Source organism: Mus caroli, unplaced genomic scaffold (genome assembly GCF_978045245.1).
Source record: "Mus caroli unplaced genomic scaffold, Mus_caroli_1 scaffold_20, whole genome shotgun sequence".
Taxonomy (NCBI): Eukaryota; Metazoa; Chordata; class Mammalia; order Rodentia; family Muridae; genus Mus; species Mus caroli.
Genome location: NW_028227275.1, coordinates 4,401,423 through 4,415,739, shown reverse-complemented (window position 1 = coordinate 4,415,739; position 14,317 = coordinate 4,401,423). Strand labels below are relative to the sequence as shown.

At 50.6% G+C, this 14,317-nt stretch overlaps 1 protein-coding gene across 2 annotated transcripts in view; it reads left to right on the top strand.

Annotated features, from left to right (window-relative positions):
- Positions 1-871: 871 nt before the first annotated feature.
- Vwa2 (von Willebrand factor A domain containing 2) overlaps positions 872-14,317 on the top strand; it is a 39,696-nt gene continuing 26,250 nt past the window's right edge. Inside the window, exons 1-4 of one of the 2 annotated variants that reach the window (XM_085834265.1) lie at positions 872-1,110; positions 2,973-3,097; positions 7,764-7,825; positions 11,611-11,685. In XM_085834265.1, coding sequence (XP_085690391.1) covers positions 3,087-3,097; positions 7,764-7,825; positions 11,611-11,685 — 148 coding nt within the window. In that variant the 5' untranslated portion in view covers positions 872-1,110; positions 2,973-3,086. The remainder of the gene's footprint in view (positions 1,111-2,972; positions 3,098-7,763; positions 7,826-11,610; positions 11,686-14,317) is intronic. The other variant, XM_021152258.3, reaches the window with a different exon arrangement.

The window sequence follows — 14,317 nt, the reverse complement described above, 5'->3', positions numbered from 1 at the left end:
TGGCAGGTTGGCATTTACAGGAATACAGGGGGAAAGCGCAAAAAATAGGGAACAGATGAGCTTCCTGGAAGACAGTTATGTTAAAACAAAAACAAAAGCAACAGACCTTGGTCAGGGAGATAGCCTAGCTGGCAAAGACACTTACTTGCCCTCAAGCTTGCCAATGTGATTTCAATCTTCAAAAACCATGTGGTGGAAGAAAACCAAAATGAACAAAAACCCAACAACAAAAAACAAAACTACCCCCAGATCCTCCTACGTCTTCACATGTGATGCACCTGCACACACAAACACAAGTGTGAAAAATGTAATTCTTGTATATAACTTGTAGTGTAGGAAATTTATTAGTTTGTTTCCAAATGTAATTGGGCCGCCCCACCGAGATACCTGATTGGAGTGTTAAACTTGAGGCCTCAGCATTAAGCAGTAGCAAATGGTGTATATAGGTAGAGCAGAGTTACAATGGCCCAAACCGCAGATGTTCAACTCAGGTGTGGACGATCAAGCATCAATGGAAGAAACTCAGGTTTTGTAGGAGGACATGAAAGCTTTTTCCCAGTGGTCTGCAGCTGAGTACCAGTGGCTTTTCTATTTGCTTTCTCTTGTTTTCTATTTTTTAAACTTTTCCAATGAGCACACAATATGTAGTTTTGATTAAGTGCCCGGCAGGGCGAGGGACGAGGCGGGCGCGGTTCCCTTGGAGCAGTGGCTGCGCCGCCTCACGCCGCCCTCACGCCGAACCTCCGGATCCTCACAGGCTGCATCCGAGCGGCCCGTCCCGCCTCTGCTGGGAGAGAGCAGCAGGTGCCCCACGTGGCTGCGAGCCGCAGCGCCCCCCGAACGGAGCCCAGCCTACGCCGCGGGCAGAGCAGCTGTGCGCTCCGCGGGTGGGAGCCCCACGCCTTCCAACGAGCGGGGCGGGGCGGGGCGGAGGACTGGGCGCACCCTTGCCAGGGAGCGAGCGAGCGTGCGGAGCCCCAGCCCTGAGCCCGCGCCCCTACCTGCCCAGCCGAGCCGAGTGCCGCCGGCTTTGTTCGCTTTGTCCGCGCGCACCTAAGCGGCCCGCCTGGAAGAACGCCGTCCCGGAGAGCGCACGCGGCGTCGCACCAGGTAAGGGGTGCTGGCTTGGGAGGTGGGGGCGGGGGACAGGCTGCGGATGGAGAAACGCGAGCGGCCTGGCGCCGTCGTGGGGACCCCTTCCCTGGCCACTGCAGAAGGGGCTGGAGTTTTGATAAAAAGCTTTGGGAACGTGCTCCTCACTCCGTATTATGAACACTCAGGTGCTACAGCACTTCCACCCGGGTTGCCTAGCCAGACAGCCTCGTCCTTTCAAATAAGTCACTTCCTGAAGAACTCGAGGGAAGTTCGCTGCTCTGAGAGCGAGACAAGGGTTCTGCTTTTTTGCAGAAAGCATGCCTGGGAGAGACATGTTTGCCTCCCGGCTCCCCGCAGCAAACATCACCTGGCTCAGCCCTGTTCTCTGCCCTTTTCCAGCCTGCCCGGGACCAGACCTCAGTGGCGGGCAGAGACAAAGTGGGAAGGGCCCAGCACATTGAAAATCCGTGATTTAAAGGTCCGAGCGCTAGACAGAGGGAATGGGGCGATGGTGCTCTGCTGTGTTTGCTTACAGCGTTGCCTGCCGGCATCAGCCTGGACTTCTCAGTAAGGACCACACTAGGGAAGGGAATGATTGTCAGTGGTATGGCATCCCACTATATGCTCCCTTGGTTAAATAAACCGAGAGCCCTCTGAATGCCTGTAGATTCAGTCCTAAAACTTCAAAGTCTCTTTTGCTCCGAAATCATCTTATTGAGAAAGAAACGGAAAGCGTCTGGATGGTTAGCTCAAAGCTACCTTCCAGGGCATGGAATTTTCTAGGCTTGATTCTGAGGTAAAGCCCGGGGATACAGAAGGACTCCTCCCTCTATCATCCCCAGTGTGCCTGAAAATCCATCAAGGAAGTATTTCTCGTCAAATCTGATTTGGGTCTACCCACCCAGAACTTAAAGACAAACCAACCCACCCCCATCGGCTGGCTGCCTTCAGCAGACTATGGAACAAGCCAGCCAGAGGCCGGTGTTTCTGTGGTTGAATGGATGGGAAAACCCGAGGGCTAGCTTTATAGTTAATAGCCAAACTGAGCAGAGGTACAAAGACTTTGCATATACTTCCTGCCCCCCCCCAACCTGCTCTATTACCATCCCCCACCACATGGGATTTGTTACAAGTGCTGAGCCTTCGAACTCCACAGTTGAGGACTCACACATTCTATCCACTTGGACAAATGTTTACCACTGCCTATTCATGTTACCCTTCCCTAGCCCCATGGCAAGGATTGATCTGTTTGGCTATCTCCATGGTTTGTTTCCTAGATGCCATATAGCTAAATCACACAGTCAATGATCTTTCAGACGCGTTTCTTCTGTTACAAGCGCACATCCAGTTCTCCACTCCTGGCTTTTTAAGGAGTTTCATGAGGAGGGCCTCCTTAGTTGGCAGTGTCGACTCTGGGGCAGAGCGCCTCGTGACAATGCCTTTGTTAGCCGTCCTCTTAGTGTGTGTGTGTGTCCTATGACTAGGAATCATTTTTACTGTCTGACACCCGAAGTCCTGGGTGCAGGGAAGATGCTTAATAACTGCCATTGGATAAAGGAAATTTCCTACTTTCATGGCAGTGGGAGTGGGAATGGTACCACCATGAAGTGCTTCAGAACTGTGGGCTGAAAAATTATGAACTATGAACCGCCACAAAAGAAAAAGAAAAAAAAAAGATTGTGATTTGGAAATGTTGTATGAGCTTTTCCTTGGTGGGATATAAACAAAATTCATCCCAGATAATATACCAGCAGCGTACCAATGTTTGATCCTCCAGAGGCCAAATCAGTGAGTTATCAGACTTGCTTACAGAACAGTCTTGCCCCAGCAACTTCCCCGTAGCTGTCTACCTAGTCACCCTCCTCTACACTTTCCAGACTCCGGCACCCTAACCCTGAGCAGCTGGAGTAGTTACAGACAGCAGCTGGCAAGGAGCTGCAGGAGGGACAGGCTGAGATCCCAGGAGGACCCCAGCAGACTCGATCTTGAGGATGTGTTATAGGTAAATGGAGCTGTTCTCAAGGCGGGGTGGGGGGGCATGCTCTGATGAAGGGTATGTTTGAAGGCCAGTGTTCTGCAAGAGGAGGACGGTGATAGAACTCCTAACTAACCCCCCTCCCCCAGTAAGATTACTTCAGAATGCCCATTGTGTTATTTATACAAGACCACTGGAAGGGCATGCAGCAGGATTTGACATGTCTGCGTTTTTCTGTCTGGACGTCTGGGACCCTGCTTCTAGAGCAGCTGAATGTATTTGAAGGTGCTGCCTCAGTTTGCCCTTTCATCTTCAGTATGGGCTAGCCACAAGCCCTTCCCATCCCCAACAGTGCATCCCCCTGACTTAACTCAAGTTAGGGTCGCTACCCCTAGTCCTCTTGGTGTTAATAATCACAGCTCTTTAACCATGTTCCTCTGATCTGTAATTAGGAAGGGTTGCCTTTGTCCGAGGAGGCTTTTGGACTGGTGTTCTGTGGAATCCTGCCAACCTTTCTCATGCAAAGAGGTGAACGGTGTCACCTCTATTATAGAGAGAAGAAAGCTGAGAGACTGAAGTGAAAGAATGTACTAGAAAGGCTCATGCTCAGGTCTCTTGTTGGCTTGTTCATGCTTCTAATCCACCTAGATCTCCACCTGTATTGACATGGCTGAGAAGACCTGGGCTAGAGTCCAGGAATGCAGTTTTCTAGCTCCATGTGGCCTCAAGTCTGTTTTGTCCTCTGTGAAAGTGGATATGCTAACACAACCCTACAGGACTGAATGTTGTTGGATGAAATTGGTGAGTTTAGTGTAAGAATCTCTTACCACCATGTAGAAAATGAACGTCTTCCTCTCAGCAAAGTTTTCTCATGTTATCCCACTGTTAGAACAGCGAGATCCTAACCATTCTACAGATGAGAGAATCAAGGCACAGAGGCTGGGGCTTGCAGAGCCCCCACTGCTGGAAGCAGACTGGGCTGGAATCCAGTCTCCTGACTCAATACCCCATGTGTTGTCCCTCCTCTCCAAGTTCCCCCAGGGTTTGCAGCTCTTCACTGTGGAGCATCTGAGTCCTGTGCGATGGAGAACAGACATAGATGTCAGCCAAGGGAGCCCAAAGCTGTTCCGTCTACAGATGTCTTAGCAGATGTGGGGTGAATGGGAGCCTGTGATTGGCCAATCTTCCAGGCTCTCCACAGCGATATATTCATCATCATGCTGTCATGCTGATTTCTGCCTGTGAGACTTCTGGGTTCTGAAGCTCTCTTTAAGGAGGACACAACCTTTCCTAGGAAGCCTTACACTCCTATCCCTAGCCGGGTGTGGTGATGCAAGTCTATAGTTCCAGCTGCATGGAAGGCTGAAGCAGGAGGGGCGTTTGCAGTTCCTGCCCAGCTTAAGCAGCCTAGCAATGCCCTGTTTCAAACAGACAGAGAGGGGGAGAGAGGGGGAGAGAGAGGAGCAGGAAAGCAGAGGGCATTCTCTGGCACATCAAACTAGGAAAAAATGTTCCCTTGTCTTGAGTCTCTGGGCCTGAGCAAGATACAGTACGTGAAAGACAAGGAAGACGATTGTTATAGCAAAGACTTGGACTACCTCTGATTTCAGTCTTCCTGTTCTCACATTGGCTGTTACAAAGGAGTCCGGTTTCCATACTGCAGATTGGGGAAAGCATGCAAGAGGCACTCAAGTATTTGTGGAAGTTTTATTTTCTAATGAGGTGGAAGTCTCCCTTTTTTCCGCACTCTTATATCTGATGGTTGAGAAAAGACGAGCACAGCCCTGCAAAGCCACCCCCAGGGACGTTCTTTAAAAAGCAGCCTCAACCTAAGATGGCCTAGTAGGCCATCACTGGAAAGAGAGGCCTATTGGACATGCAAACTTTATATGCCCCCGTACAGGGGAACACCAGGGCCAAAAAGTGGGAATGGGTGGGTAGGGGAGTCGGGGGGAGGGTATGGGGGACTTTTGGGATAGCATTGGAAATGTAATTGAGGAAAATACGTAATAAAAAAAAATTTAAAAAAAAAGCAGCCTCATGTCGGCTTTTGTTCCCTGCTGTGTCTGAGAGATACATTTCTTAGTCTGTGTACAGTGGAATGATTTAGCAACGGACCTCACTCGATGGTGCAGGTGCCGCAAAGGTGTGGTAATCAGATGGGAAGATCTGAGCACAGCTCCCACATCCAGCTGCCTGGAAGTGTGGAATAATGTACGCCAAGCATAGGTAATGGAACAGAGGAAAGGAGGCAATGGGCGAGAGGTTCTGTAATGGGAAGGACTTGGCAAACAGACTCGCTTCCTGCCTCTGGCCTACAGGTCACCAAGAGGAATGCATAGGGCCCTGGAAGTCTCACCATGCATGGGAACTAAAGGCAGGCACTAGCTGGTTAAAGCCACCAGAGGGCTGGATTCAGGGTGTCAGATATGATCAGGATTCTCTTCCTCTGTTCCTAGGGTTTTAGCCTTTTCCTGGATCCTAAACGTCTGCCACCATGCCCACATTGGGTCTCCTGTCCGAGTCTCTCTCCCTTGCTCCACATTCTCCTCGAGTCCTCAGCATATGTGTGTGTAATATAGCATCTATAATGAGAGAAACACACTCTCACTGGCTGGCTAGGAGGGTTAAGAGAGAAGACTCCAATACCTGGAGCCTGGTGGCAGCCTATAATGAATGTTTACAGGATAAGAGTGGTTGTTGGTTTTAACTGCAGAGTTCGTGCTTATTTAAAAATCGCCTTTAGTCTGAACATGGTGATGTATATTGTAGTCAGAGCTACTCAGGAGGCTGAAGCACACTGAAGCCCAGGAGTTCAATGGCAGCTGGGGCAATACAGCGAGATCCCATTAAATCCTTGACCTAGAGCCGTGTTGAATTAATATTGTAAGAACGTCTTGATATGTAAGGAGATGAGAATAAACTGAATACTTGTGGTGACTGGGTTGGAAGATTCTGAAGTGGTGCTTTGCAGGATGCCAAATAACAATTCACCCGTTTGGCAGCAGCAATCCCTCCTATTATCTTGATATATATATATATATATATATATCATAGAGTATATGAACACAAAGATGCTCCTGGAAGCTTCCTCCCATTCTCTGCAGGTGAGAGTCTTTGTTACCTATGAAGCATGTGGCTTTCTTCCTAGATACCAGGCAGGAAGTACAGGTGCCAGGCTTCATCCCTCGTCGTAAGCATTGGGCACCTGGCAAATGAGAGGATCAGTTTGGTGTGGGCTGTGTGAAAATACGGGACAGACGAGAGAGATGCCATCAAGATTGCCAAGCTAGCACCGGGGACCAGCATTTGTGGGGAGCTACTTGCCAGGAAGCTATTTGCAGAATGCCAACACAAATTTTGTTTTAATGACAGGAAGGTAGGATACTGAAAATGCCCAGCTGGGCAAGCAGAGGCAGATAAAAGGAAAGGTGATGATATTTTAGTAGGTTAGCCCTGTGGTATGAATCAAGGGGCCATGTTTCCTGGTGTCCTGGAAGCAGGATCCTCTCACATCCCCTTCCTCACACACAGCTGGAAATGTGGCTTTTGGAATCATCATTAGATGTGCACAGGCCTGAGCCTCTGGCTTCTGCACATTCACAATCCAAGGTCAGAGGCTGAAAACCTAGAAACCGCTTTAAAGCTAAGGAGTAGGAAATCTCCCCCAAGTCCTTCACTCCCTCTCATAGACTGCTTCCTCCACCGGATTCCCCCAGTGACAGGCAGGGGCTTGTCCCACATCCAGTCTAGGATGTAAGGGAAACTATGTGCGTGTGGAGAGGAAGGAAAGTCTGCCTTGCTGGCAACCCAGGATCTGGAATCACGTGACCCCTCTCCGCAGGCCAACGGCCTCCCCTGCACTTGGAGCTCTTCTGACACTTTTGTTCTGGCAACACGGAGTGTGCAGTGTTGTGTGTGTTTTTGCCAACCTGAGGAAGCTAGAGTCATTTGCGAAGGAGCCTCAGTTGAGAAAATGTCTCCTTCGCTTTGCCTTGTGGGCACCGGCTTGAGGGCATTTTCCTGATTAGAGATTGGTGCGGAGGGAGGTACCAGCCCACTGTGGGCGGTCCTTCCAGGGTTGACTATGAAAAGAGGCTGAGCAAGCCAGTAAGCATCTTGGCCTCCTCATCTCTTCCTGCCTCCAGATTCCTGCCCGGCTTCCCCTTAATGGCAGAAGCTGAATAAACCCTTTCCTCCCCAAGTTGCTCTTGGTCATGTGTTTCGTCGCAGCATCCGAAAGCAAACTGGGGCGTGCAGCTCCTCTTTGGCGTTGCTCTCAGGCACCGAGAAACCTTTCCCGACTTGCTAGGGGATTTCGAAAATGACAGTGTTCAACTCCAGCCTTCACCTTGTTCTGGAGGGGGGAGTGGCTTTAAGAGGGATCGCATGGCCTGTTGGGACCTTGCAGGGGTTAGACTGGGGACCTTTGGGGCAGGAAATCTCCAAAAGGCTGTGGAGGACCTTGACTGGATCTGAGGTAAATGCTAGCTGGATCTATGTCCGATAGCAGATTAAAGTTAGATTTTTGGGAAAGGCCTTCATGGTTTACGGGGGCTTGATTCCCCAGGCTACAGTGATCACACCGAGACCTCTGGTGTCCTGTTCCTGGGTGTATCTGTAGAGGCGTGCTGGGGCTGGCCACAGAGCTCTCTGCTGATGCCTGCTTTCTTTCTCCCCGCTGCCCGTATAGGTCTAACAACATGCCTCCACTTCTGCTTCTACCAGCCGTCTACACGCTCCTGTTCTTCAGAGGTAAGGTGTCTCTCTCTCGGCGGGCTGTAAATTCGGAGGGCTCGGTTTCTTTCTGACCCCACCAGCTTTAACATCATCTTTTGTGTGTGTGGAGAAGAGGAAGCATGTGCTCGCCCGAAGCCAGAGCTGATGTCAGGTATCTTCCTCCTTGGTCAGTCTCCACCTCAGCTTTTGAGGCAAGGCTTTTGCTGAACCCACAGCTCACTCTTTCAGCGAGATAGGCTGGCAGTGAGCCCTCCCCCACCCCCACACCAGGGCTTGTCCCCAAGTGCCGGGGTTGCAGGTACACAACACTGCTCCCAACCTCCTGTGGGTGCTGGAGATCCCAGCTCAGGTCTTCATGCTGACACAGCAAGCCCATGGTCCACAGAGCCACCTCCCAGCCCTGATATGAATTTGCAGTCTCTTGAGTCTACATCTCCACTCCCCGGCAGCCTCCCATTGTTCTCTGCTTGCTCTTCTACCGTTGCCTCCCTATGATTCTGATCCGGTTGGGTCCTCCAGGCCCTCCTTGTTGCTCGCTCTCCACATAGCGGCCTTTCCCCTGTACAAATCTGACCACCTCCAGCCGCAGCTTTGCCCCTACCTGAAGCGTCTAAGTGACTTTCTACTTCTCTAAGAGGTCCTGCCTCATCTTGAGTCTTCTGTGGCAAGTCTCCTCCTTCTGCACAGCACACTTACTGTCTCCTCTTCCCAGAGCATCTGGATCCTGAAAGCTACTCTGCCAGATCACCTGCCCGCCCCCCATCCTGCCACTGTCACCGAATAAACTCCTATCCGTCCCTCAGTGCCCTACACAGCTACTCTGGTTTTCCAGATTGTCATTTCCCCATTCATCCCCTTAGAGGCTGTGCCCTGTAGTTCCCGATGCAGACCTGTAGTGCACTGCTGTGAGTTCTGGACAGCTGGTGGTTCCCCCTGGGAAGGACTGTGTAGACGGATCACCCACCACTGTGTAATCTATGCCTCGGAGTACACCTTGTGCTCAGGACATAGACTCTAAAGCAGAGGATCGCAGCTCCCTCCCATTAACCTACCTCTTTGCCCCCCCGCCCCCCCACACACACATAAGTTGTAGCCTCTCTGCAGGATGGACAGAGATGGCGGAGGAACATGTATACTGATGGTTGTGCAAGCCCAGCCTGGTATGTTCTTTTGCAAAACTGAAGCGGTGTCAGACAGAAGCCCCTAGGAGGGCGGTCTTCCCTACTCTGCCTTTCAGAGAGCAGGTGTTTTCTGTCTGCTGAGTCAACTTTGGTCACCTCCTACCTGGCCCCCGAGAACAGGAGGCTGTCTCCGTGGCCTAAATAGAAGCCATCTGGAGGAGCTAGGCCTAAATAGGTTTCTGATCAGCAGCTGCAGCCTGAGCTCTGTCCCATCATATAATGGTGCCTCCCCTCTGTGGTCCTGTCCGCCTGTTCCCATGCTTGATCTGTCCAACACTCTGTACAGATAAGGCTCTGTGATCCAGAGAGGCTGTGTCACTAACCCATGGTGACACAGATACTGGAAGTATGGCAGCCAGGCCACCTGACTCCTGATCTGGCCCCGTCATTACGGGTTCTCTCGGGAGTCAGGAGGACTGTAGGAACTCTCTGTGTGAGCCTGGGCTCTCCTCTCCGTAAGCAAGTGTTTGCTTACACCCACAGTTTACAGTATTGTCTGTGCATTAGCATTGCCAACCCCAGCCACCAGGACAGCGAAGTTCTGGAGCCTGGGAAGGAGGTCTTTAAAAGAGGCAGCAGGCTTGATTAGAAGCAGCTAAAGCAAGTAGCTCTAGTCCTACTCTATAGCACTACACAGAGGCTTGCTAAAAGCACTGAGGTGTCACCCAGACAGAAGATAGGCCTGCCCGAATCCTGGTACTTGCTCTAACTCTTCAGCACGTGAGGCAGGAGGCAAAGTGGCCGAGTGCCATGTTAACAGGTGGCCTCTGGTCCTGACTCTCCCCAGTGTTCCTGTCTCGGTGGGGTGGGTTTGGGGTTCCTGTTAAGTCTTTAAAAGTGAACAGTACTTCTACATTTGTTATATGGTGGTGAAGAGTCTGTGGCTCCTGGGCCCTTTGTCCACAACTCGTAGACTTATTATTTCTGGACACTTTAGTGTCCATGGAATGCAAGTGAGGAGTGAAGGTCCGTGAACACGGAAGACAGTGCGTGTTCCTGTACTCGGCAGTCTCCAGGGAACTGAGGTCCGCATGGGATTATGGGATGAGCTGCAGCAGTCTGGAGTTGTCAGGCCCTGAGAGTCTCCAGTGCAGTGATGCAGCGAGCCTGTCCCATAGCTTGGGACTGTGGAGCTCACTAATTGGTCAGCCCAGTGGTGGGAAGCAGGGACCGTCTGCTGACACACAGAGGAAGGGAAACAGAGAGCAGAGGAGTGTCCCACTGCAGCCCCCTGTCAGGATGCTTCATCTGTCCTCTGTGCTCGCTGTGAAGCTCTGCTCTTCTGGCTTGTCTCCTCTGCCTGTATCACCACGGTTGTGTTATGTTGGTCCGGCAGCTCCATGTATATATAGTTCTGCAGCTAGATGCCCCACTCTTTGAAGTTGCAAAGGGGAGCTGGCTTTTCAGAATGGCTCCCTGCGTGTCCTCCCGCTCTGTGCCCATGACACCCCCATTCAACAGCCCTGAAGGCTGCTGTGGTACGTCATTCATTTCTTATTTTTTTAAATTTGGGGTGCCAGAAATTAGTCTCACAGCCTTGTGACTGACACCCAAGCTTTCTACCGCTTAGCTACCCCCTCAGCCCCAAAGTCTTTATAAATTATCCCTGACTGCTCACTCACCATTATAACTGAGTATGAAAAAGCACAAGAAATCTTATCTGTGAACATGCCACCCTCAAATGTTTTAGCCGTGGTCATATTAACTGTATTGGTAAATGTCTCAACATTTCCCCACATATTTTTGTGTGTCTGTTATCTGCCTTTGCATTCCTCTAGCACAGAGACTGTCAAAGGAGAGGGTCTTGACCGACATTTCCCTCCCGCAACATCTGTTTCACGACAGCTGTTTTTCCTTCTGATTTATTTTCAGTTGTAATACTACAGTGTCAAAGGATAAAACCATTTTTATGATTCTTCACTCACATGGCCAAACTGTTTTCTAGAAAGTTATTATCCATTTACAACATCATAATTATGGGAAAAACTCCCAATTCAATCCTTTCTCAAGTCTATTTAAATTTTAAGTTTAGTCATGTGAGTTTATACATTTCAGCATCTGCCCAGCTGCTTTTCTGTAGATTTGCCTCTTTTGTGAATTTACCGTTTTTATGACAGTGATGTGTTATCCTGCAGCAGATTAAGACCTTGAAAGAACATACCAGCTAAGGGCTGTATCCAGAGGGGACATTGTTATGATCAAGGACAGAGCTCCTCGGGACCACAGTGTTTCCATGGCCATCCAGTATTAAAAAGTGGACAGCAACAACAGGAGCCACAACAACAACAACCCTTTCCTCCACAAGATACTACATATAAACAGCAAAGTTACTTCACAGAAGGAGAGAGATTTTTAAACGCTGTCCATATAATACTGGGGACTGAGGGGTGGGAGCTGAGTGTTCAGCCCAGGGCATCACACATGTGCTCTACAACGAGGCCAAGCCCAGCGGTGCACACGACAGCCGCACTCTCTGGTGGTTTTTGAGAGAGGAATATTGGACTTCTGTAAGGTTCTACCTTCTGCTTTGCTTACTATTCATTTAGGGCACATAATGTTGAGGTAAAGACGCCTCCCATTCTACCATGTCATGATGGCTTCTGGTGTTTTCTCCCCTAGTGTCCCCGACCATCTCTCTTCAGGAAGTACATGTGAGCCGGGAGACCATGGGAAAGATCGCAGTGGCCAGCAAATGTAAGTCCAGCTTACTCCTCCTCCAAACACATGGCTATTCAGACCTCGGTGTCGCGGACCTGGAGAGGCACATAAGTGTATGCACAGTTATGAGTATGAGTGCATGTGGAGGTCAAAGGGCACTGGAGGAATGTCTTCTCTTTCTACCATGTAGGTCCTGGGATAGACCTTGGGTCAGCACAGCAGCCCCTTTGTCGATACATTTCTTAGCCTACCTCAGGGTTTTCTGTCACCTGACTGCCATCTACCAAGCCACACATGTTTCTTGCCATCTCTCTCCTTCTGCCTGCTCAAGCCAAACTAGCGCTTTCCCAGAAGCCCAACCTAGTTCATCTTCTCTCCACTCTCCTAGGTGGGGGGACTCGGGATTCATCGCCAGCCCCAGGACTCCCTCATTCTTCGTTACTGGAAAGTTACTGGCCCATGCTGTTTCTGCTTCCCTCTCTGTGTAGTGGGAATGAAAATACAAGTCTCAGGCTGAGGGTGTGGCTCAGGGAGTGTGACAGGGTGACGGGGTCCCAGCACTCCCGAAGTGTTCGCAGAATCCTGTAGGCTTACGATCAACCCGTGAGCTCCAAAAGCAGTGAGAGACACGGTGTCAAAAACAGAAGGAAAATGCAATCGAAGCCATACCTGTCCTCAGCCTCTGTGCGCATGCACAGGCGTGTGTGTGCATGCATGCACATACACACACACACCACACACACACACACACACACACACACCACACACACACACACACACCACACAGCACACACACACACAGCACACACACACACACAGCACACACACACACCACACACACACCACACACACACACACACACCACACACACACACCACACACACACACCACACACACACCACACACACACACACACCACACACACACACACACACACACACCACACACACACACCACACACACACCACACACACACACACCACACACACACCACACACACACACACCACACACACACCACACCACACACACACCACACACACACACCACACACACACCACACACACACATACCACACACACCACACACACACATACCACACACACACACCACACACACACACACCACACACACACACACCACACATACACCACACACACACCACACACACACACACCACACACACACACACCACACACACACACACCACACACACCACACACACACACACACACACACACCACACACACACACACCACACACACCACACACACCACACACACCACACACACCACACACACACACCTCACACACACACCTCACACACACCACACACACACCACACACACACACATACACACCACACACACACACACCACACACACACACACACCACACACACACACACACACACCTCACACCACACACACACACCACACACACACCACACACACACCACACACACACACACACACACACCACACACACACACACACACACACACACCACACACACACACACACCACACAGCACACACACACACAGCACACACACACACACAGCACACACACACACCACACACACACCACACACACACACACACACCACACACACACACCACACACACACACCACACACACACCACACACACACACACACCACACACACACACACACACACACACCACACACACACACCACACACACACCACACACACACACACCACACACACACCACACACACACACACCACACACACACCACACCACACACACACCACACACACACACCACACACACACCACACACACACATACCACACACACCACACACACACATACCACACACACACACCACACACACACACACCACACACACACACACCACACATACACCACACACACACCACACACACACACACCACACACACACACACCACACACACACACACCACACACACCACACACACACACACACACACACACACCACACACACACACACACCACACACACCACACACACCACACACACACACCTCACACACACACCTCACACACACCACACACACACCACACACACACACATACACACCACACACACACACACCACACACACACACACACCACACACACACACACACACCTCACACCACACACACACACCACACACACACCACACACACACCACACACACACACACACACACACCACACACACACACACCACACACACACACACCACACACACACACACACCACACACACACACCACACACACACCACACACACACACACACACCACACACACACACCACACATACCACACACACACACACCACACACACACACCCTTCTTTAGGGTTAGAGTTGTGAGCTAGATGACAGACTTTCTCCATGAGGTGGTGGAAAATGTCCTACCATCCAGGGTGGTGGTGGTGGATTCTGTCAGTGCGTGCACTAAAAATGTTAGTTATGTACCTTGAGTGGTGAATCGTATGGTATAGGAAGTCTCAAGAACACATTCAAAGAAATAAAATCCTTGGGGAGCTAAAAGGAATAAGTGGATGGGTGTGTCAGATACATCTTGTGCTGGTTTTGTGCCAGCTTGACACAAGCCATAGTCATACAGGGAAAGGAGGCGCCTCACCTGAGAAAATACCTCTGGAAGATCTG